The sequence below is a fragment of the Triturus cristatus genome, chromosome 7 (genome assembly GCF_964204655.1).
Source record: "Triturus cristatus chromosome 7, aTriCri1.1, whole genome shotgun sequence".
Classification (NCBI taxonomy): domain Eukaryota; kingdom Metazoa; phylum Chordata; class Amphibia; order Caudata; family Salamandridae; genus Triturus; species Triturus cristatus.
Window position 1 is genome coordinate 352168844 of NC_140590.1, and position 25777 is coordinate 352194620.

The 25777-nt window shown below is 45.8% G+C and overlaps 1 protein-coding gene across 4 annotated transcripts in view; it reads left to right on the top strand.

Moving 5' to 3' along the window:
• LOC146809647 (uncharacterized) overlaps positions 1-25777 on the top strand; it is a 977933-nt gene that overhangs the window by 465999 nt on the left and 486157 nt on the right. For all 4 annotated transcript variants that reach the window (XM_085616504.1, XM_085616506.1, XM_085616505.1 and 1 more), the window contains one exon: positions 21988-22218. In XM_085616504.1, coding sequence (XP_085472630.1) covers positions 21988-22218 — 231 coding nt within the window. The remainder of the gene's footprint in view (positions 1-21987; positions 22219-25777) is intronic.

Sequence of the window (25777 nt, forward strand, 5' to 3'; positions counted from 1 at the left end):
TCTGCGTAGCTCCCTCAAAGCTGAGTGTGCTGATGGTGCAGACACAAACACGTCTCCACATCCGTGTGAGTGATCAGGCTGTGGCCAATCAGCTGAGTTTGGAGAACAGTGAGGAAAGCGATGAGCCCCTTTGAGTGCACTTAGATCACCGTAGACACCTTAGACCACCATGGTGCCCTGCAAAATGCCTGATCTGAAGAACTCTGGTATGGTAACTGGCGCAGTAACTAATGTCAACAACTGTCTACTGCCTACTGCAACTCAAGCCTGCTATCATAAGTATGCCAGCTAAGTGATGACGATACAGAATAAATAATAAGCAAGCACCAATTGCTCACGGGCAGTAAAGAGAAAGTTTGCTCCAAGGCAAATAGCTGAGTGTAATTGGGGAGAGAGGGCTGAGGAAGGCTGAGTATGGCTTAGTCAGCTTTTGGCTGCTGCTGCTGGGCTGTCCTTACCGCACCCACGTTGACGGCTGACATGGCCAACTCCGTCCACTTGGGCACCCTTATGAATAAAAAGCTGTTTCCTGTGTCTTCCTCTTGATTTTCCAGGAGAGGAAATCTCTAACTTTTGATGGTGGGCTGTGCCCAGACCCATTGCGCCAGCAACTGTCAGGTCCAAATAGAGGTATGGGAATGACAATTATTGATGGATGAGCTGGTGGATCATAAAGCAACACAAATGAATCTTTAATTATAACTAATCTAGATCCCTGTGATCAGTTGTGTTATTTGAGAGCATGATTTGGAATAATTCTCTGATGAGCACTGGAGGGAGGCATGGACATCCCCATGAAAATCAGCCTTTGTATCACAGTTTCCATTTATCCGACTAAAGTACCTTTATTGTACTTTCATCACATGAGATAATCTGTGGAAGTTTGGCATAAAGAGTCACAGCTTTTCTTGAGATTACGCATCACACACAGGGGATCTTATCCATCTAATATGGAGTTGCAGGGTAGTTTCTCCTTTCTAGGAGGGAATACTTTCCTATTTGAGCAAGGAGTTGGGTTGGATACTGCCTGTATACCCAATGTGACCTTTCTACATATCAATGTTGATTTAGACTCAAATAGATATAAGATAGTATTGCTGTGGTTTCTCATCACTAAAAGAGACATTGCTAGGTTCTGCAAGGAGATGAACACCCCAACAACGGGGTACAAAAGGGGGTGGTGATGGACGGAGCATCAGAACCAATCAAACACCCAGTCAACTGATCTGGGGTTTTATCCATCACCGTTCTTAAGCCCACTCTGCCACCCCAGTTCAGACATGGCCATATGCAAATCAGTCTGACCCTGTGCCTCATGGGAACAGTCCAGCCCGAACTGCCAAGCCATGCCTTCCCTGGACCGGAAACAAGCTTCCTAGGACCGGTTTCTGGCATTTCAGCCGTCTTCAGCCAGGCTTGCTTGAATCCAGTGGCAAAGTGAGCAAGGGACTCACGTCTGAGCATACCCTGCCAACTTATGGCGAACAAAGCGGTACAAAAGGGGGTGGTGATGGACGGAGCATCAGAACCAATCAAACACCCAGTCAACTGATCTGGGGTTTTATCCATCACCGTTCTTAAGCCCACTCTGCCACCCCAGTTCAGACATGGCCATATGCAAATCAGTCTGACCCTGTGCCTCATGGGAACAGTCCAGCCCGAACTGCCAAGCCATGCCTTCCCTGGACCGGAAACAAGCTTCCTAGGACCGGTTTCTGGCATTTCAGCCGTCTTCAGCCAGGCTTGCTTGAATCCAGTGGCAAAGTGAGCAAGGGACTCACGTCTGAGCATACCCTGCCAACTTATGGCGAACAAAGCGGTACAAAAGGGGGTGGTGATGGACGGAGCATCAGAACCAATCAAACACCCAGTCAACTGATCTGGGGTTTTATCCATCACCGTTCTTAAGCCCACTCTGCCACCCCAGTTCAGACATGGCCATATGCAAATCAGTCTGACCCTGTGCCTCATGGGAACAGTCCAGCCCGAACTGCCAAGCCATGCCTTCCCTGGACCGGAAACAAGCTTCCTAGGACCGGTTTCTGGCATTTCAGCCGTCTTCAGCCAGGCTTGCTTGAATCCAGTGGCAAAGCCTGGCTGAAGACGGCTGAAATGCCAGAAACCGGTACTAGGAAGCTTGTTTCCGGTCCAGGGAAGACATGGCTTGGCAGTTCGGGCTGGACTGTTCCCATGAGGCACAGGGTCAGACTGATTTGCATATGGCCATGTCTGAACTGGGGTGGCAGAGTGGGCTAAAGAACAGTGATGCAAGCCTGGCTGAAGACGGCTGAAATGCCAGAAACCGGTACTAGGAAGCTTGTTTCCGGTCCAGGGAAGACATGGCTTGGCAGTTCGGGCTGGACTGTTCCCATGAGGCACAGGGTCAGACTGATTTGCATATGGCCATGTCTGAACTGGGGTGGCAGAGTGGGCTAAAGAACAGTGATGGATTAAACCCAGATCAGTTGACTGGGGGTGAGTGCTTGCAATGTTTAACACTCCGTCCATCATTTCCTTTGGTTTTGCTTTGTTCGCCATAAGTTGGCAGGGTATGCTCAGACGTGAGTCCCTTGCTCACTTTGCCACTGGATTCAAGCAAGCCTGGCTGAAGACGGCTGAAATGCCAGAAACCGGTACTAGGAAGCTTGTTTCCGGTCCAGGGAAGACATGGCTTGGCAGTTCGGGCTGGACTGTTCCCATGAGGCACAGGGTCAGACTGATTTGCATATGGCCATGTCTGAACTGGGGTGGCAGAGTGGGCTAAAGAACAGTGATGGATTAAACCCAGATCAGTTGACTGGGGGTGAGTGCTTGCAATGTTCAACACTCCGTCCATCATTTCCTTTGGTTTTGCTTTGTTCGCCATAAGTTGGCAGGGTATGCTCAGACGTGAGTCCCTTGCTCACTTTGCCACTGGATTCAAGCAAGCCTGGCTGAAGACGGCTGAAATGCCAGAAACCGGTACTAGGAAGCTTGTTTCCGGTCCAGGGAAGACATGGCTTGGCAGTTCGGGCTGGACTGTTCCCATGAGGCACAGGGTCAGACTGATTTGCATATGGCCATGTCTGAACTGGGGTGGCAGAGTGGGCTAAAGAACAGTGATGGATTAAACCCAGATCAGTTGACTGGGGGTGAGTGCTTGCAATGTTCAACACTCCGTCCATCATTTCCTTTGGTTTTGCTTTGTTCGCCATAAGTTGGCAGGGTATGCTCAGACGTGAGTCCCTTGCTCACTTTGCCACTGGATTCAAGCAAGCCTGGCTGAAGACGGCTGAAATGCCAGAAACCGTTACTAGGAAGCTTGTTTCCGGTCCAGGGAAGACATGGCTTGGCAGTTCGGGCTGGACTGTTCCCATGAGGCACAGGGTCAGACTGATTTGCATATGGCCATGTCTGAACTGGGGTGGCAGAGTGGGCTAAAGAACAGTGATGGATTAAACCCAGATCAGTTGACTGGGGGTGAGTGCTTGCAATGTTCAACACTCCGTCCATCATTTCCTTTGGTTTTGCTTTGTTCACCCCAACAACGGAACAGTAAAAAAGGGATGGGCCACTGTATGAGCCTTGAGAAACCATATTTACTTATCTAGAGTCTGCCCACAGAAACACTATAAAATCTGGAAGGACTAATGTCACTATCGTGGGATCGAACCCTAGTCTGCCGACTATGAACTCTGTGATTGCAGAGATGTCAAGTAAAAGTCATAAATACAGCTGTGGTTACTGCTGTGCAAAGCTTGCAAATTTTATATTCAGTGTTGTTTTGGGAGATGTCATGGTATACTGCCTCAAACCTTGTTGGTATGACTCCCAATAAAATGTTTAATAAAAAATGACATCTTCAATATTACCTTTTTAAAACGTATTTCTTTTCACCAAATAGTTCATCAAAATTTACTGTAAAACACACCTCAAAATGTTCTTCTAGGGAAAAACATTTTTCCAAGATCTTTTATGAAAAGCCAGCAGCCACCACTGCTTAAACATCCCAATTAAGTTAGTTAAACATATTTCAATTTAATTAAACAAGTCAAGTAACATATTAGGGAACATGGGTAAAATGATGTAAGAGCATCTAGTATAATCAGGAATATAAATTCAATTGGCCAAAAGTAATCTACATTAATCTAAAGTTTTTTCTAATGGAAGTAAAGTTTGAATTCAAATCAGTGCGTCAAGCATTGCTGTCTTATACAGTAAAGTGGTGTTGCGATAACAGTGAGCTGGTTTCAAGGTACACATATTAAGGATGTGGAGTAGAACCTTGAGTTGTAAGAAGCTGAATGGCTGATCTCAAAGTGGATGCATTGCTTGATGGGAAACTTGCACCAATATGATTTGGGGTCAGTTAGTCTAGTGTTGTGGTGGCAAAGCTGCATCGAGGCAGTGTAGAAGGGTGAGCCGAACTATAAAAGGATGCTGGGCAAGATTTGCATCCCTCCAAAGTGCAGACAGTGAGAAGATGCAGGAATTTGGGCCCAGTGCAGATACATAGGGGCTTATTTACAAGCCCCTTGCACCACCCGTACGTCACTTTTCCCATGATAAAAATGACGGAAAAAGTTGCACAAGGGGCTTGTAATTAAGCCCCATAGTGTGTTTGTGCTATAGGCAAGTCTGATGGGCTTGGATCAAACTCCACCTGGAAAGAGAAAGCCTTTGTATCTCAGAAAGTTTAACTTTTCAACATTAATTGGGTAATCGTCTGTACAAATTGCATGTTTTTCAGGGATAAGCCCCTGTTAAAGTTTTTTTTCAGAATATTTCTCTGGGCACTTACCCCCTCAACACTGAGGACCTTCAATGCAGGTCAACTCCTTCCTGCGGTTGGGTTCTTTTCAGCCCCACAACATTAAGGGTTCTATGATCAACTGCCTCAAACAGAGAGGCTCTTCAAAGGAATAGGAAAAAAGTTCCAAATATTTCTGGGCCCAAAACAGAACTGATGCTGTCAGTTACGGAAAAGAGTGCTGGAGGTAAAAGTTCATGGAGACATCTTTTTGTAAGGTCTATGGCAGTCAGCCAGGAAATCTTTAGTATATGCAGTAGTGAAGTCCTCTTTTGTACTCCTACGCACTGGTTGGAGATGGGCGTATTAAAGATCAACTAGTTTTCTTTAGGAAAACCAACTTTTATTACCCAACACTCCCTTCTTCACTCCTGCCATCCCCCCTACCAATAGCAGACCCACAATGTGGAGTTATTCAAAGACTTTTCCTCCCCATTTGAGTAACATGCTAATCACTGCACTCAAACTCTCCTCACCCCCTTACTAGTACCACATAGGTATCACCCAACCACCCATCTTCCAACAGTTCTCCACCTGCTGCCCCTCCTGATTACCCAATCGCCTTACTCAAATGTTTTCTCACTACCGTTCCCTCAAATCTCCACCCAAACTCATTTTGCTGTCCACCACTTCCATGTTCCCTTTCTTCCTGCAGTCACAACCCTCACATTGCACTTCTTTCTCTTGCACCCTTTTTGCAATTAAACAACCCATTAAAATATGATCTTTGGCTATGGCAAATTACCACATTTACACCATAATCACTCACAGCAACCCTGACTTATGGGTGGGGTCACCCCTGTCCTGCAGTAAGCGATTGTTTTTTGGTACAAATTAATCATGAGTACTCATCCCAACAATATAGTAGGAGCCATAGCACATTCCAACTCACTATAAGCATCAAGACAACCTTACGTTTCTGCTGCTGACTATGAATCAGTGTTCTTCAAGTACAGTTTCTCACCCAGCCCTTCTTCTTGCCTCCAAACTAGCTAAAATACCGCATTTGCTGAAGTATTATCTGTTTAATCATTGGCATTTTTCTGAACCATTCTAATATGAATATTGTAGGCAACTTCAACATCTGGTTTGATAAGCCCAGTGTTGCCTCAAACAAGTTGCTAATCAGCAGCCTAAAAAGACTACTGCTCCATTTCATTATCAGCATACTCTGCTAGGTAAGTCCTCAGTGCCAACTTTGCAGTGAATCAATAGATGTTCAGGCTCTACCCACATACCTGGAGAGACCACCAAGCAAGCATGTTCAGGATCAGCACTCCAGCCTGACACAAAACCCAGACAAACTTTGCATGCTCATAAAGAGATTATTGAAACTCTTATCTTATTTGTAGTCACAATTCCTTCTTCAGACATATTTTCCTATCTCAATATAGTGATCCAAGCCTTTTAGCAAATTACTTTCTGCTGCCTTTGTCATCATACAGTCATCTAAAGCCATTTACTACTGGAGTTTATTCAGATTGGTCAAATGGATTACTAAGGTACTTCTATTGAAAGCCTCCTCCATGCCAGACATCCAAGACCTCATCCATGCCTACAAAGACAGAACCCTACTATTTCACAAGAGCAGCAAGCAACAACTAGTCTAGAATTGACTCAATTACATAAACCTGTACAGATTTAAACCAGATTTTCACTCAATGGCCAGCTACAACCTCACCCTCAAAGAATGCATCACCAAGAAAAGACATCCTTGTACCAACTCTTTCTACTAAAAAAAAGTAAAACCATTCTTCCCAGAAAGTTACTTTAAACTTCCATTCACACACATATATGCTCACATATGGGTGGTTTGAAAGCACTGCTACATGGCCTCCCAGATTCCACACTTCATCATCAAGGGCCTGAAAAGATATGAATACATCACCCTACTTTATGGCATTTGTGGTGGTGTGCAAAGAATCTGGTGAAGTCAGGTTATGTGCAAAATATTGTAGTGGATTACCACCCTCTTCCTTAAATTCAAGATGTTTTGGCTAGCCTGGTGGAGCAAAGTGGTTTAACACTTTTGATTTGAGGTCCGCTTACTATCAGGTCAGCCTTAGTACAGATGCACAGGATTTAACAGCGTTTGTAACCCCTTTTGGAGCTTACAGATTTCGGAGGTTACCTTTTGGTCTGGCATCTGTCACCAGTGTGTTCCAAAAACTCATGGAAAATGTGTTTTGGAACATTGCTGGTGTGCAGGTCTATCAAGGTGACATCTGGATTTTTCTAAAGACTTGAATGGGCATAACATAATGTTGCGTAGGGTTTTCTCAATTTTAATGCAACATGGCATGACGATACGTTGTGAGAAATTTAAGTTTGCCACTAATAAGCTTGATCATCTAGGGCATACTGTGTCATGTGATGGTATAAAACCAAAAATATCACTTATTAGGGCAATCAAGGAAGCTATGGGACCAGTAGACAAGAATGTCTTGCGATCTTTAGTTGGACTATGCACACTTTGTGACTGGCTATGCATTACTGTTACTTAGAATGTGGCGGAAATTTGTATGGTCAGATTAATTGGAGAGAGGCTTAGAGACGGTCAAATACTTAATTTTGACAGCTCCAGCTCTAAGTGTGTTCTGTGAGAAATGTCCCTCCATCATTACTGTAGATGCTGTAGATGCCATCACTTGTGGTCAAATGGCTGTGTTGAGCCAAAAGGTTGCTGGTATCAAAAAACTGTAGCATTTGCTTCTAGGACCCTTAGCCTAGGCCATACGAGGGTCAGTATAGTACCATTGAAAGGGAGGCTCTAGTGTATATGTAGGCTGTACACAAATTCAGAAAGTATATTTGGGTTACCAGGTTTGAGTTATTCACAGACCACAAACCACTTGTACATATTTTCACTAATTGTAACAGTGATAATATGTCCGCCAGGCTCATCAGACTGGTTTCTAAATAAGCACATATTCTTTGCTAAACATATTCAAGGCACAATACCTTTTGTGTGGACTACTTGTCACCCATGGCACTTGATGTTGGAGATGGTGACTTATAGCCTGATCATGTAGAGTGCGTGGTGTTAGTAGATACTGTAGAGGAGTACTAAGCTGTTATGAGTGAACAAGATTGTACAACCGCGTATGTTGAAAACACGGTCCTGGTAAAAGTTGTTGAGTACATTGGGCGTGGTTGGCCAGAAGGGAGGTGCTTAGATGGAGACCTTAAAGCCATTTCTCAGGTTGCAGGAGAGTTATCAGTAGTCAGTGAAATTGTACTCAGGGGAGACCGCTTTGTTCCACCTACTAAATTACGCAGTGTCATAGTGGCTCATGCACATGTAGGTCATTTAGGAGCCACCAAGACATGCACTAAGATTTAGCAGCACTACTGGTGGCCTGCTTTGGACAGTCAAGTTAAGCTGATTATTGACAAATGTCTGGAGTGTCTTTTATCTGATAAGCTTTGTAGGGGTATTCAGACACCCCTGCACTGACTCCATTTCTGGAGAGGGCTTGGGAAAAGATGCATCTTTTACCTGCCACGTTATTCTTAGATTGGTTTAAAAATCTTCTATTTTGTATGTGGGGCTCTGCATTTGCTGTGGGGAATTTGCACTAAGTGTACTGTGTTTACGTTGCTGCTGGGGAACTGTGCTTTTTAGAGTGGAAGCAATTTTTTATTAAGACACAAACGCTGCTAATTCATTTTATCTAATTTGTGTCTCTTTTATTTTGGTTATTTTAATCAAATCGCCAGCCACATTATTTCCCGATCTTTGGTGGGGTGTATATCACCGCATTTGCGGCCATTTTACCTGTGCCATGTTTTTTTGCGAGTAGCGCTCTAGCGCTCGCACGTTGCACACGTCCACGCTTCCCTACTTAATGGGCAAGGCTCGGACGCGCAGCGGACGCGCGCAGCTGGCGCGCTGCTTGCGCGCCAAAGGCGCGCACAAGGCAAGCCAGTCTGCGCCCGTCAGCGTCCCGAAAGCGCCGTGCGACAGGTATGCTGTCCGCAGTCCTGGGGTGTCGGGTGTCATCATTGGTTACACTCGGGGGGAATTGCTTTACTTGAGACCCGCTAGCTGCTCCGCTCCGTCTATCTGGGATGTTGGCTGCGGTCGGCGCCCTATTTGTCCTGAATGTAATTTTCATCTCGACGTTGGTTTGGAGAGATCAGAGGTCGGGTCTGCCTCCTCACAGAAAACTCAAGAGTGCACTCTTATTAAAGCCGGCCTGATCAATTGTAGGTCGCTGGTACGACACTATCAGGACATCTTTGATCTTGTTTTGGACCATCAGCTGGATCTCCTTTTTATCACCGAGACCTGGTTGAATACTTTCTCTAATCCTAATTCCCAAATGGCTGTCCCAGCAGGCTATCTAATCTCTCGGGCTGATCGTTCTACTGGCAGGGGGGGTGGCATTGCCATTGTGTATAGAGATGTGTGGGAGGTTTCCCAAGAGTCTAGTATTACACTGGGACTAGGTGAATTTTTGGATTTCACTATTGTCTTTTCGGCCCACTTCTCAATGGGTGGGACATTGGTGTACAGACCACCCGGCCCTGCGGGTCCCTTTCTCAATGGCTTGGAGGAAGTCATCGTTCCCCGTGCCTTGCGTTTTTCCCACTATCTTCTTTTGGGCGACCTCAATATTCACCTTGATCAGACTGATCTGGCTCATACCCAGTCTTTGCTTGATTCTTTAGATCTGGCCCAGCTCTCTCAATGGGTTAAGCACCCAACCCATAGTGGTGGCCATATTCTAGATTCCATCTGCTCCAACTTTCCCATCCACATGGAGAGTCCTCTTCCTGTTTCCTGGTCAGATCATTTTTTCTCCTGCTTCATGTGGATTTTGGGAGGTGAGGCGGTTGAGGGTCAGGTCAATGCGCGGCCTGCCACTGCTAAAATCAATCCGGCTGCTTTCTCCACTCTCCTTGAGACTTCAAAATCTGTTCTCGCGATTTGAGGGGGGCATTGGCCTGTTTTACTGGCTGGATAGAGCGGGCTGTGGATACTCTTCCCCCGCCCCTCTTGCCGCCATCGCGTGAGGGCTACCCCCTCTAAACCTTGGTTCTCGACTGATCTTAGACTGCTCAAACAACAATGTAAAAAGCTGGAACGCAGTTGGCGTGCTGATTTCTGCGCTTCGGCAAAAAAAAGCCCTCAGAGAAGCCCAGAAGGTGTACTACCAGGTCATTAGAAAGGCCAAAAGTCTTTATTACGCTGACCGGATTGAGTTGGCCCATAATAATTCAAGTGAAATCTTCTCTATCGTTCAGAGCTTCATGGCCCCTAAGGCTGTGGTGTCTAAACCTCCGACTTCTGCCACTTGGTGTGAAACACTTTCTAATTTTTTTATTGATAAAATATGGACCATACAGGGGTCATTTGTTGGCCAGAACCAGGATGTGGACGTGGCCCCTAGCGCTGGCCCTACGCTTTCTGCCTTTGCCTCTGTCGACCCATCGGAAACCCTGAGAATTTTGAAATCCATGAAATTGGGGTCGTCGGCGGATCCTTGTACAGCTAGACTTCTGGCCTCTTCCGCTGAGGCAGTGAATAATGAGGTTAACATGCTTATTAACCTCTCCCTTCAAGAAGCAGTTGTTCCCTCAGAGTGGAAAGAAGCCAAAATCCTCCCATTGCTGCAAAAACCCTCATTGGACCTGGGAGTTCCAGGGAACTATCGTCCTATCTCTCTACTTCCCTGCCTCACAAACATCTGTGAAAAAGCTGTTAATAAACAGCTTACTGATTTTGTCGAAGGCTTCAGTCTCTTGCATCCTGCCCAGTTGGGCTTCAGAGCTGCCTACAGTACCGAGTCTGCCTTGTTAGCGGTCTCGGAAGCTATTCGCGAGTGTTTAGACTCGGGAGGGAGGGCAGCCCTCATAATGTTTGACCTGTCGGCAGCATTTGACACCGTCCCTCATGCTCTGCTCTTGACTCGTCTTGCTAATATTGGTGTCACCGGTAGAGCCCTGAAGTGGCTGGAGTCCTTTTTAGAGGGACGGTCTCAACAGGTCTGGCTGCCGCCGTTTTCATCTCTTCCGCAGCCAGTTACCACAGGCACCACAGGGGTCCTCTTTGAGTCCCCTGCTGTTTAATATTTATGTCACCCCTCTGGTTCTTCTGGCAGAGGCGTGGAGTGCAAAGGTTGTGGCATATGCTGACGACACCCAGTTTTAGTTTACCAGGAGTAAATCGGATTTTTCCACCACAAAGGTGCAGGACTGCCTGATAGCTGTTTTTCATTGGCTTATGGCGGCTCAACTTAAATGCAATGAGGAAAAGACCGAGATCCTTCTTTACGGTAACTTTCCCCCTCGTTTCCGGGAATCCCTCTGGCCTTCTGATTTTCCCCTACTCCTGTGCTCAGGACTCCCAGCAAAATATCTAGGGGTCTGGTTCGATGAGCAGCTGTCTTTTTCATCCCAGATTAAAAGACTGACGGGGAGCTGCTTTGGGATTCTTAAGTCCCTTAAGAAGTTTCTTCCTCTGCTGCCAAGACCAGCGAAGGAATCAGTGGCGCGGGCGCTGATCCTCTCCCGGGTGGATTATGCCAATGGGCTGTATCTGGGCCTCCCTGAATATATTTTTTTAAAAATGCAGGTAGTCCAGAATGCGGCAGCTCGTCTGGTTCTGAACATCCCGTTGAGGTCAAGCATGGCCCATCATCTACGCCCGCTTCATTGGCTCCCGGTAAGGAAGCGCATGAAGTTTAAGGCTCTGGTGATAACCCATCGCGCCTTATATGCTGGTGGTCCGCCATATCTCAGGAAACGTTTTGCTTTTTATGTGCCAACCAGGCTTCTAAGATCATCTTCTCTGCTGCTTGCAAGGATTCCTCGGGTGCGCCTTCAGAGAATGGGGGGCAGATCCTTTGCTGTTAAGGCAGCGTTGGCTTGGAACTCACTCCCCGTCTCTCTACGGGCCATCAAAGAGATTAATCAGTTTAAAAAGCAGCTTAAAACCTTCCTATTTTAACTCCTCTCCTCTTCTGGATCTTCACAGGCTCGCGCCGGGACACTCCTAGGAGTAGCTGTGCGCGCTACAAAAACCCATTAACATAACATCTTGATTTTTCAGTTCCCTATTTCTTATAACCCAGCAACATGATGTAGGAAGGTGGAATCTGACTATATGGTTGCCCCCACTTTTTTCCTGGTGTTTTGCTGGTTTATGACTTAGTTGGACTGGGATCCTGCTATTCAGGGCCCCAGTCTATCTGTTTTCTCTCTAAAATGGTTTGCATGTACATTAGGTACATATCTAATTGAAATCTGGAGTTCTTTATAAGACCCTAGTATATGGTATACTATGTACCTAGGGCATAGGTACCTCAGAGGCCTACCAGGAGCTGAAGCATGTATTATGCCACCCCTGGGAAACACTCCAAAATGGCACCACGGGTCTGCTACTGCAGCTTGGGTAAGGGTGTGCTTGCACCCCTTAAAGTGATATAGGCTACCTATATCCACCTATATATACAGACACATATAAACCTATAAGTCACTCCTATGGCAGGCCTTGACAATCCTGATGGCAGAGTGCTTGGTTTTGTGTGAGAGGGTGCCCAAGCATGAGCTGAGCCCCTCTACAGCTTTCAGAAATACTTCCTTATGGCTGTTCTGTGATACAAAAGAAATTGAGAAGGGGAGCTACCCCAATGTGTAAAACACAACGGGACGGGGGGTAAATGGTGAGGAATTTTACAAGATGTCCCTATTTAGACAAATTGAATTTGCTTCTAGACAGGGTATTGACAGACAAATATTCGAGTTTATGCAAACACTGTATACAATAAAAGCACTTTAGAAAAGCTCTATGTGAGACAAAATTATTAAAAATTATCATTTATTTCTATTCATGTAGTAAACAAATACCTATGGCTCCCAAGGTTGGGTTACAATCTATAATTCTTATAAAATCAAGTAAATCAATACATTTAAAACACAAAAGTTAAAAGTCGACGCAGCGTTTCGGTGTTGTGTACAATATTTCACCTTCTTCAGGACTAAACAAACTGTTTATTTCATCTAAAACAAAATAAAATTTTTTTTCAATTTAAACATTTTTGTATAAAGAAGTGCAAATTAACAAAATAAAATGACAGTGTTGCCTTATTATTTTACAATAACCTCTGTCTACTGACGTTTGACAAAAACTACCAAATTGATCATTTAAGGTAGAATTCTTAGTGTCTTTTAATATTAACACTGGATCTCCTATCTCGCATGTCTCTTGTAGATTACAATAAAGACAAAACTGCATACCTCATCTTAAATTTGAGACTGTATAAAGTAGTGGAGGATGGCCTTCCAATTGCAAATTCCTGCCAGGTTCTATCATTCCCTGTATTATAAACAAAAATCACTTTTAGATAAGACTAACCCTTTAATTCATTAGACTTGTTAATTATAAACAAAGGTTGGCATACCTGAATAATATATAAAAATCTTGTTATTTGTACCACGAGAAGCCACCAAAATTGAGTATTCTTTCTTTTTATTCCCGGACACCAGGACTACTTGGAAATAATCATCGGTTTGTGTGGTCTCTGTTGGGGTTGAATAAAGAACTTTATTAACTCAACCAATCCCTACCCAAGCCATACCATATACTCTTAAGTGCATTCTAACCTCGCGGTAAATGCTAACTTTGGAATGGCTGCATCAAAACATGTCGTGTTTGGTGTCAAACGCTTTGGAATACTAACCCCCCCCCCGCCAGTTCTGGCGGCGGGGGTAGCATTCCACCCTTCTAGAGGGAGAGACATATTCACACTGGTCTAACCCAGTAGGACTTTCCTGAGCCCTAGCATCACAAAATGGATGCCTCTGCCACAGACAAGGGTCTAGCCTCCTGCTGCTGACCGAAACTCCGGCAGGGGAGGCCTGGACAATAGGTATCCTGTCGAAGGGAGGTGTAACCACCACCCCAGACAGGCAGATGTGTATTCGGGCTGGGCAGGAGCACTCTCTGGTGCTTTGAAGTCCTGCACTGGGGGCACACTTGTGTCCCTGTGCATAGTCCAGTTCAAACCAGTTGCAGGGGCTACCTGCCCCTGCTCTGGTGCGAACTGGACAAAGAAAATGGGTGTAACCACCCCTCTTTCCAAACACTCCCATAGGTGGGTCCCTAGAGTATGTCCAACCCCCAAACTTAGTATAAGTATACAGTCCTTGTGACTTTAGATTACCCTGGACGAAACTCTGTATCATATATCCTGGACCTTCGTCTTTCTATCACAACTAGAAGACGGTAGAAATCTCCCTTGCGGTCAAGGAGTGGCTCCCCTGCTTGACAGGCACCAAAGGAGCAACTGACCGATCTGCATCGCTGAAGCTCCCGCCGGATGCCGAAGTCTTTGCATCACCAGAGGTGAATGTCCAGACTTCCTAGAGTCTACCCTGAGTCCACAGCAAAGCTGAGGCCCGTGGCTATCGTGGGTGACGTGGAACCGTGTCCCCTGGACACCGTGATCTTTTGCAGCAACAGCATCTTCCTGGGCTTCCTCGAGTAGCCCCGGCCTTGAGCACCTCCTGCACCGAAGATTGCTGGCCTCCACTCCACAAGTGACCCATGGGCCAGATTCAAGTGCGACCGCTCGAGGCTCCTTCGCGATCACTAGCCTGTTGGCTAGCAGGTCCCCACGAAGTCAACGCCTTTTCTACTTGGGCTTTCCTGGTTGCTCCAGACGTGCCCTGACTTACCCTCACTGGTTGAGTCCCTCAGACCTTGCTTGTCTGCACCGCAGTCCTTTCTCTGAATTTCAGTGACTTGCCGTTGCCAGGGCTTGTTGGGTCCATTCTGGTTGCCGACACCGCAGCACTCGACAGACTTCGTGGGACAGCTCGAATCCGGCTCATGGACTTCGTCGACTCCTCCTGGACCTCGTGGCTGAAGAGTCAAGACACCCGTCAAATCACCTGAAGCACCCGACATCTGTGGGCATTGGTCCATCCTGCCCTCGGTCACTGGCTAGTGACCCAGACTCTGTCCCCTCTGCTTTCAGGTTCCTTCCATCCTAGATCCAGGCTTGGATCTCTGCGGACACTTCTCCTCTTCATGGCAGCAGCAGTTCTTTGCAGGCTCCCATTGAAATCGACGACGCGTCCCGACACCAAAAGACACCTATGTACCCGGCTTCCCTGGGTGAGGTAACTCGAGTACTCCGGTGCTCCCGTGGGTGCTAGCACTAGAACTTCTTAAGTTCAAAAGTGTTTGGTCCTGACTCGATTAGAAGTGTCCCTAATCTTTAAATTTCCAACCACGACATTGCCCATAGAAGATAACGGGAACCCGTGGTTGTGTTCTCACACTGCATACAGTCCCCGTGGGTCTCCTGTGTCACTACATTGGGTGGTTCCTTGGGGTCCCAGTGATTCTACAGGCTCTAGGCCTCGTGTCTAGTTCAGTCGTGGTTCTTATACCACTTTTCTGGTATATGGTTTGGTACGCCCACTTGTAACTTAAGTACTTCAAACTCCAGTCTCATAAAGAGACTAGAAGGGTGTGTTTTCACCTAAATACATATATTGTAAATATATACCTGGTGTGGTTTGATCATTCAATTTATTTATTTATTTATTTTATTTACGCAACTTTTATAGCGCGACAAATACCCGAAGGTGTCTCGGCGCTGTAGAGCAACTGGAATCTATCATCAGGTCATCCTCTTACTGATTAAACAGCCATGTTTTCAAGAGCCTGCGGAAGCTCATCAGATTCGGGGCAGTTTTAATGGCTAGTGGCAAGAGGTTCCAAAGTTTTGGAGTGGCCACAAGAAAGCGCCTGTCTCCCCAGGTGACCGATCTTGTGCGTGGCACCGGGAGGAGACTGTTATTGGCCGATCTTAATTGCCTCCTAGGAGTGTACAGCTGGAAAGCTTCAACCAGGAACCTAGGTCCAATGCCATGTACAGCCTTATAAGCAATACAGAGGGCCTTAAACTTGACGCGGCTCTCCACTCTCAGCCAATGAAGCTGACGAATACCAGGAGTGGTAGATTTGCGACGAGGGATGTTGAGAAGAATCCTAGCAGCCGCATTCTGAATAGATTGCAGCTTCGTTGTGACACGCTTCTGGGTGTGAAGGAGAAGTGCATTCCCATAATCTATCCTGGAGAAGACTAGGGTAGAGACCAGGGTCTTCCCAGCTGACGGCGGGAGATAAGGCAGCAGCTTCTTGATTTTTTTCAAGATGAAAAAAGACGACGACACAACCTTGTTGGTGTGGAGGTCGAAAACCAACTTATTATCAAAGATCACTCCCAGGTTTCTGGTTTTTTCTACTGGGACAGGTGGAGGGCCAAGCTTTTCTGGCCACCAACCAAAGGACCATTCAGGGGAGAGTCTTCCAAAGGTCATGATCTCGGTCTTATCCGAATTGAGGCGAAGGCGGTTCAAAGCCATCCAGCTACTAACCTCAAGCATAGCTTTCTGAAAGTTGGCTGCTACCGTGAGACCATCCTTATGGATGCCCAGCACCAGCTGGGTATCGTCTGCATACGATGTAAGCTGTATCCCATAGGCCTTTATTATCCTCGCCAAGTCCGCTACATAGATATTAAAAAGCATGGGACTTAGCGAGGAGCCTTGTGGGACTCCACAAGGGAGTGCAGAGATAGGGGAATAGAAATCTCCCAACTTTACTGTCTGGGTACGGTTTGCCAGGAATGATGAGATAAGATCCCTGGCGCAACCGTTAATCCCCAAAGCAGTGACACGGTCGACCAAGGTGGCATGGTCGACCGTGTCGAAAGCTGCTGACAGATCCAGAAGGATAAGAACAGCCGCCCCTCCCTGGTCCATGATCACCCTGATCTCGTCAGAGGCCTTTATCAAGGCAGTCTCTGTTCCATGCCCTTTCCTAAACCCAAACTGCGTATCGTCGAGAAGCTGGTGAGTCTCGACGAACTCTGAGAGCTGTCTATTCATCAGGTATTCGCATACTTTGGCAGGAAAGGGCAGGCACGCGATCGGTCTGTAGCTTACAACAGCTGTGGGATCTAAGGAAGGTTTTTTCAGGAGGGGTTTTATGACAGCGTTCTTCCATATACTTGGAAATTGGCCTGTCGAAAAAGCAGTATTGCAGATCTCCATGAGAGGGCGGGAAATCACTTCTGTGAGTTTTGACATCACGGATGGGGGACAAGGATCCAGTGGGGAGCCCGATTTGATGGTAGAGACGATTTTAATCACATCCTCATGTGAGGCGGGTAGAAAGCATGGAAAATGGTCATGGTTGTAGTAAGACAATGCTTCTTTCCCGCTACCACCTCTACATTCAGTTCTAGAGTTATCTTCAAAGGAAGCATATATATCTGCAACCTTTGTGATAAAGAAGGCTGCTAATTCGTTACAGAAAGCCTGTGAGGGCTCCACTTCAGGCCCGACAGGGGGGGTAGACAAGCTGGTGACAACAGAGAAGAGTTCTCTGGCCGAGTTAGCAGCGGTCTTAATTTGTGCCGAGAAAAATTCGGTTTTTCGGGCCAAGATTGCCTTTTTGTAAATCTGAAGGGCATCTTTATAAGTTTGTCTGGCTATGGGGCAATAGACCTTCCTCCAGCGCCTTTCTAGATTTCTGCAGTGTTGGCGATGTAGTCGAAGATCTTCATTGTACCAGGGGGCCGAGGGGGATACTCTGTTGGGCTTCGTAATTTTCTCTGGGGCCACTAGGTCAGCGGCGCTTCGGATCCAGTCCTGAAAAGCCGAGGCCGATAGTGCCGGAGTATTTCCACCCTGAGGACGGGAGGAAGCCAGGGAATGTAGCATCTGAGGCATATCTGCAGTTTTCCAGGCACGAGTGCCCATTCTGGTTCCCGGCCTGGAGACTAAAGGGGCAACAGGTCGTATGTCTATTTGAAAGATAATGGCCCTGTGGTCAGACCAAGTAATTGGGATGATATCTAATACAGATATACCAGGGTCATTCGTGAATAGACCATCAAGGGAATGTCCAGCTTGATGCGTAATGCCCTTGACTAGTTGGTGCAACCCTAAGTTGGAAAAATCAGCTGTGAGTTGGGCAGTATCGGAGTTGTCCTGCTCTTCCAAGTGAAAATTAAAATCTCCCAATATAGTGTATGTATCAGAACATATAATATTGTCACTTAGGTCAGAAAGGGAGGAAAGAAAAGAATTACGGGGGCCAGGGGGACGATAAAGTATGACACCCTTTAGTGCCTGCTTGGGGGTAATGCTAATGGCAAAAGCGGCTGATTCGCAGTTAGCCGAGTTTATAGGATCAAGTGTGGTACGATATTTATCCTTAAAGATAATAGCAAGGCCGCCACCTCTTCCTACAGGCCTATCATGTCTGACAACACTGTACCCAACCGGAGTAGCATTACAGAAATCCGGACCAGACCCGGCATCTGCCCAGGTCTCAGTAGCAAACAGTAGATCCAGATCATGAGTGACGATAAATTCATTGATATAAAAGCTATGACATGGAAGTGAGCGCGTATTGATGAGCGCAGCTCGACATCCATGCAAAGCTCTGTTCACTACAACATAGGACCTGCCATCCTGTAGGCCAGAATGGGCAGGAATGCTGGATTGGGGGAGAAGATATCCACAGCCTGGACACACAAATAATCGAGTGGCCATCGCATCTTTCAAGGGGGCCGTAGTACAGGTCGGACAGATCTTACCAACATGCAACTCTTTTAAGTGCCGGGAAGAGTACATCAGTCGGGGGGCAGGGGTTATGGCCCTGGGCCGTGTCCGGCCGCGGACGGGCGCAGACGGGCTTGGCTTTGGCGCGGCTTCGGCGCGCGCCCGCTGCGCCAGCCCGCTGCGCCGTCTGAACATGGTACTCATTATATAGAACGTGAGGAGGGTGGGAGGCCAGCGCGACTAGAGCGCAGCCCCAGCCCACACCCAAGATGGCGCCCGCCGCCGCCTTCCCCAAAACAAAAGCGGTAAGGCGAGGCAAGAGAATGATAGTGCAGCGTGAGTAGGTGTCAGTGTGCCTGCTCTCAATTCCCAATTAATCACTGTATTTTAAAAGTCCCCCAAATTATTTAGCACATAAAAATGTTTTTGCTTAAAAACGCTACTTTCTGATCAATAAAACAACAGGAATTGGATGATACACGCAAGTTTGCTCGCAGCCCTAGTACTCCCGACTAGGGAGAGCTCTGAAGGGAAAGCAAGAGATTATAGACTGGTAAAACAAGCTGCTTTACATTCCTTCAAGACTTAGCCTGAAGGCTGCTCTCCATAGCTACCTCTAGGATAGCTTTCAATAAAGGTTGTCTTTAACCTATCACCATAAGGGGTTGTTTGGACTGATACAAGGTGCCCACTAGAACTAGTGGACAGCATATATCAGGCCACCTTCTCACACATGAGATAATCCATACTTCTCATGGATTACTTTTCAAAATGGCTGTATCGTGCACTTGTGGAGTCACCTGAAACGAAAATCGTTGTCATGTTCCTGTAACATGTTTTTGTATTGGAAGGTGCACCTAAAATTGTGGTTACGGACAATGGCACACATTTTGTGTCTGACTGCACCAAGGGATTTTTAGCCAGTATGGATATCAAACAACTCAATGTAGCTCTGTACTCACCATCCTCAAATTGCCTGGTTAAGCGTGGCAACAGGGTCATGAATGAAGGTGTTCAAACGGCTCTGGCTTCAGGTTTGGATGCTGCCATGTTTAATCTTCAAAAGGTCTGGACATATAACACGTCTCCACATTGTACTACAGGTGCAACCCCTTTTTCTTTGTTGAGGGGTAGAGATGTGCATACGCCATTTTTTCCGTCATGGTTGATTGATAGAACTCAAAATGGTGGGAGGTTTCACTTTAATAGAGATGAAATAGCTTCAAGGGTAGTTAGAAAACAGGCAAGCATGAAGCATAATTTTGATGTGAAACACGGTTGTAAAGCAGTAGATCTAGTGGTAGGTGATTGGGTCATGATTAAAAAATCTGTCAGAGGTAAGAAAGATGGAAAGGTGTATCAACATTTTCTGGCAATAGTGCTGTTAGAAGTCATTTGTTGGCTGAGGAACGTTCTACGAAGCGTACTCATTTTCCTAGAAACCAGTAGGGAATGAGTTCTATGGCGGCTCGCAGTAGGATGGCTCCCAAGACGTTTAATGATTATGTACTTTCATAATAGATGCTTAAATGTATTTGCATATCCTTCCTTACTAGTTAATTATTATGCATTCTGCCATCTTTCGCATTGCTTTTGTAAGATTTTTTTCAATCGTACTGTTGTTTATTTAAAGGGGGAAGGTGATGTGGTAAGTGCATTGTACCGTTGTCAAGGTATTACATGCAAGTGTGTGCACGCATGGATTATTGTTGCGAATTAAGTTGTCCAGATGCACAACATGAATGGTCTGTGTGGATTCCGGCCAAGTGCCAGAGAGCGGTTGGTATCCATACTGGCGGCACGTGTCACGTCGTGAGACAATTTCTATATTTGGAATAAACTCACCTCTTCAGTGCAACGTTCTTTGGACAACCCCTTCTTACTACATTGGTGTTTAGTCATAGCTCTTTATCTTACATTAGTCCAAACATTATAGTAAGGGTGCTGGATGGCTGGGCTAAACTGGGGATTTCTGGACGATATTAATCCCTAGCCCGGAGCTTCTTAGTGGAATTCCACGTCATCGGCCATCTTGCCTTATAACACTGTTACCTTCATGCATTCTGCCACAACAGACACTGTGACCCAGGGTTAAAAGGACATGTTTACCACTTCTACTGATATGCTCCTACCATCATGCTCATGCTGCTTAACTTTTGGTGAAGGCGGTAACCTTCTACCACTATGAGGGTAGTGCTTTGCTCGCCCATCCCATTCCAACAAGACCGCAATCCTTGAGGCAAGCCTTTGTCACAGCGCACACGCATGATCTGAGTTTGCCTATGACAACAAAAGTTAGCATTAGGGATCAAAACAATAATACAATTGAGCACTCAGGGTAGGCCTACATGTCTTTTACCCTGAAGAGGCTTTTACACCAAATCTCACAAAACATTCTTCCTGAATCACGATTTAGCTTTCTGCCAAATTTGGTTTAAATCTATTCAGCCATTTTCGCGGTATTTCTGTTCAGTGTTCCTATTGAAAATTGCATGGTGGAAATGTGTTTTGGGAACCCCTCCCTTTTTCTCTGCCCCCATTTGATAGATCACTTTGAAACTTTCCAGGAAGAAGCTGAGACGGATTAACTTAAAAAAAAAAAAAGTTTTGTGAAGATTCATCAAATGACGGCAAAATTATTTTAAAACCATAAAATCCAGTTCCAATGGAAACGACAGCCACTGAGTTATATATACACGTCTGTACATATATGTAGAGTTAAGTATAGTAAATCTATATTTTCTAATATAAGTGTATACACTTAAGCTATCTTAGTAGTTGATGGGCCAAAATATTTTTGTAGGACCCTATTTCACCAATGATATTCTAGTACTGTACAGCTGCCATTAATCTCACTCCTTGGTTCATTATACCATCAATCTGCCTTTCATGTTCCGCCCTAGCCGTTAGATATTTCCGCCTCGGTGATGTTTGTGTACTGCGTATGCTCTTGGCCATTAGTTGTGCACCGCCCTCTCTTCTGGAAAGCAAACAAGAACACCTCAGCACAGCAGTTGGCAAAATTGTTACGTCTTAATGCCTCCATCCTCTTTATCACGGTATTCGGATATGTTCTAACTCTGCCTCCCAGTACACTATGTTGCAAAATGTTTAGCTTTTTTTTAATGTTTTTTATTTAGAATATATTAAGGTTTGATTTGTGTATGTGCCTTCTTTTAAAAAGTATTACAGATATTTGGCAGTGAATAAGTTCGTTTTTTTAAATGCTTCTTAAAAATGTTTAAAGTTTTGATTTATGTATGTCAAGCTACTGTTGAGCTCTTTGTAGAATTAAATCTTTAATATAATCTTGATGTCTTGTATGCTTATGTCATTCGTTTGCAAGTTATTATCTCTATATAGTATCAAAAGGGAGAGAGAAAAAAACAGATTAAGCACTACAGTGTATTAAATAATAGACATCAGTTGGCATGCTCTGTATTATATTAGACAACATTTCTTAATAATAATGTGTTATCAAAACCTGCCAGTGCCTAGCTTCAGAAATAATGCCACCCCCCCGCCCCCTCAATTACTAATGCTGCTTTCACATCTTCTATCATTTTCACTTGTACTGATTCTTGTCGTCTGTATTATTACCATAGGACCCGGGGCACCTTCCCTAGTGAAGTCAATTATTTCTGACGTTCCTAAGAGAAGGCAACCAAATCTGCTCGCGTTCAAGGACCCCTGTTTCATGAGTCCAAGTCCAGGTAACCCGAAGGCGAGGCGCCCAAGGCTCTTCAAAGCCCCTCTAACTGTTCGGGGTCTACCAAGGAACGAGAAGAAGACGAAAAAGGCCAAGACGTATCATCTGTCTGAACTAGCAGACACAAGTAAGGATGCCAGTTGAATTAAAACTTTATATACAATGTCTAAACATTTTAAATGCAGTTCATATATGATTGTTGGTTTCATTACTGACACAGTGCTGTGAAGAGCTTGATTCCAAAACGGCGCTGCTTCGATCAAAGTTCGAGTGCATGGTCATCTTTGTTCGTTGTACGACTGGCTGTCTGTCACACTGCCCCTTTAATCAGCCCAGAAAGACGTGACAACACTTCGAGAGTCACCATGCGAATGGGAAGAAACTCAGCGTGTTTTAGCGGAAGAGTGTTTCGAGTGTAGTTAACAATGCACAACTTCTTTCAATCGTTCTCAAGTCTAAAATACAATCACTGACGCATATCGGAGGGTACAATCAATCGACATCCTATATAGTGCATATGTTTTTACTCCTAACCTATGAGCAGAACGTTCAGATTTAATAGTAGCACACATATAATGTATTTTTAATACAGAGCCTGCTACTGTAGAGTTTGCTGTTTGGTAGCCCTGTCAGTAGCAGGCGTCACTACCACCCACATAGCGGCACTCAGTTCGCTGAACTCTGAAGGATGTAGGGATTTGTTTCGAGTTTATGGCTGTAGGTAAAAGTGCGTGCTTATCTGGACATAAAGCGCTTAATTCAGTGAGTTGCCTACCAGCTGTTGAATATGCACTATGGTAATCAACGCAGTGAGGCCTGTTCACCAACGTGTTTTGGAGTGCATACTGTAGTGCTCTAGTTTGCCATACTCTTACACGCACGATTAGTACAACGAGACAGGATTGTGCACTTTCACTAAGAGGGAGTTGGGCGTTTTGCTGCCGATTCGCAAAGACGTGTATGAGTACATACAACAGTATTTCTCTAGTACTGCCTTTTGTACTTTTAAATGTTTTGGTGAATCAGCCCTTTGTATTCCTCTAAGCTGATTCCTGTGTGTTCCTTACATATACCTGTTGTTCGGCAGTATCATCGGTGATAGGTTGTTTTTTTCTGGTGTCTGTACATTCTGGGGGATATTCTCAAGAAAGTGCGATAATCATTGCCAAAATAGGTTAACGCCATTTTTCATATCGCCGTCTATCCCGGGAAAATAACTCCGTGTTAACCTCGTATTATTAACACGGCGGTAACATGCGATAGTTTCCCGATAACGTGCCAAATTTCCACAATAGGATTACCAAATGGTGATAAAATCTAAAGCCGAACGTGAAAAAAGTGGCAATGGGCCCAACCGCGATAAAAAAATCAGTGATAAGCTGCGCCAGGCCAGCAATACACACTCTGCTGTGTTGGTACTGTCAGCCTGTGGGCAATGTGGGTCAGGATGCAGACGATGGTTGTCCTTTTGAGCCTGTAGTGGGTAATGGCTTCCTCTGGCGTTGAGTCTCTGAGGCTGGTGCGTTTTAGGAACGTCCGCTGTCTCGTTGTGCACTACCTAGGTGGTAGTCCAGGGAGGGGATGGTCCGGCGGGGTTGCCTGGGGGTGGCGGCGGTGGGTGTTGTGACCCTCTTGGGTCTCCGAGCTGCATGATCAGTAGCTCCATGACATTTTTTGGTCTTCAGATGTGGCTCTGGGCTGGGCTCCCTTTCATACTGCAGGCTGTCGTCCTGCTTAACACCAGTAAAAGGCAGGTCTTAAATCCCTGCTGCTAACATGCCTTATCGCCTGTTCTGGGATCGCTTCGCAGGATCTGGCTGGTCGTTGAGAATATTGCGAAGTAGTGTTTGTGTGTGTTTTTGCACGGGAACGCCAACTCTGCATATCATTAGTGTTGGTTGTCGCTCTCATCCGTGGCGATGTTTTTTGTGGCAGCTATCACTGGAAAACTGGCGATATCGGCAGTGTGCACCAGCTTGAGAATAGGGTGAAAAATCTATCACCACTTTTGCGGCGCTAAAGTGCCGATAAATCGGCGATAAGTCCTTGAGAATATGCCTCCCTGTGCCTTGCAGTATTCCACATCCACCATGGTGTGACATTGACCACAGGTCATTTGTTGATTCTTTCCCTTCCCCGGCCTCTTGTCATCTGTAGTCCATCACCCAGCACCCTGTGTAAAATCGCTGTGTGACCCCCCCTCCTCCCTGCGGCCAACAATTTATGTCAGTGGTCGTGCATTGTCTTTTTTCTGTGCCACAATTCTCCCATTTCATTACATCTGTTTCAACCTGGCTCCAACTCTACACTATCTGCCATATTGTCCCTGGCCTCACACAGCAAGTATTACATTGTGACAGCAGCTGTGGTTCGCTCTTTGGGGCAGATTTACAAGCCCCTTGCGCCACTTTTGCATCATCTTTAACATGGGAAAAGTGATGTAAGGGTGGCGCGAGGGGCTTGTAAATAGGCCCCTTTATTTTCTTTCTTCCTTTTTCCTGCCTCTAATCGTCTGTTCATCACATCCCAGCACCTCATGCTTAGGCTGCCCCAGCCTCACCCTGCACCCCGTATGCAAAATGCTGCATCAGCATTGGGTTGTCTTTTGATGCCCTTTTTAGTGCTTCTCTTTGTCTGTCTCTGACTGCTCCATACTCTGGCAGAGGCAATATTGCACCTTCCTGCTCACCTCACCTAATGTGTTGTGTCACTGTTCTCAGGTATGTATGGATGCATGTAGGTTTTTTATACAGTGCAAACCTAGCCGAAAGACAGCGGAGCACTGTGCAGGGTTAAAGACAAACGTAAAGTCTATGAGTGTCAGGAGAGGTCACTGGTTGGTGGACTGGTGATGCTTTGTGATTTTTAAAAGAGTTCTTCAACTTGCAGGCCCTTCTTCCTCCTCCATTCCTCTCTCACCAGGATGCATCCTTTATGGCCATTTTATTTCCTGTCCTCTCTGCCTGTTTCCAAGTCCGACTGGCATCTGACCATCAGTATGTTATCCAGATAAGAAGCACCAGGCATCTGGCTCCTTTGTTGCTGTGCATTTCCAAATCCATTTGGAGACAGTAATGTAAAATTCCCCACTGTCTCTTTATATTTTCCCTATCTCCACGTTCCTGAACTGTATACTTTAATCCTCTCTCCTTTTCTGTCACTGTGACGTGAAATTCTTGTCTCTCAGGCAATGATTACGAGTTGCACTATGCCGCTCAGAGTGTTAACTCTGAGTGAGATAATGCCTCGCACCATCAATCGCGGCCTGCTGTCTCCGGGCACAGTAATTTTAGTCCCAGATACACAAGGCCGGGTTCACTGGTTGCAGATAAGTGCACAGTAAAACAGCTTCAGAGACAGGGACATAAGTTTCAGACCAGTGCCCATCCCTGTTCAACACCTGCAGCACCATGAAGGGAAGCAGACAATGTCCTTCCCTGTTCCGCTTCAACCCTAACCCGCTACACCCCAAGCCTCACTAGCCCTCTGGATTATACTTTCCACCTGGTCTGAGCAGGCAGAAAATATCAACGTTTTTCTCTCAAGTAGCGGGAAAACCACGTGAAAATGATCCTGGAATTTCAGGGTCCATGTTGTTATTACCCATTATAAGGACAAAACCCATATTCACTGGCATTTGGTGCAAGATGGTGAACACCCTGACACAAAGCACGGTTATGGATTTG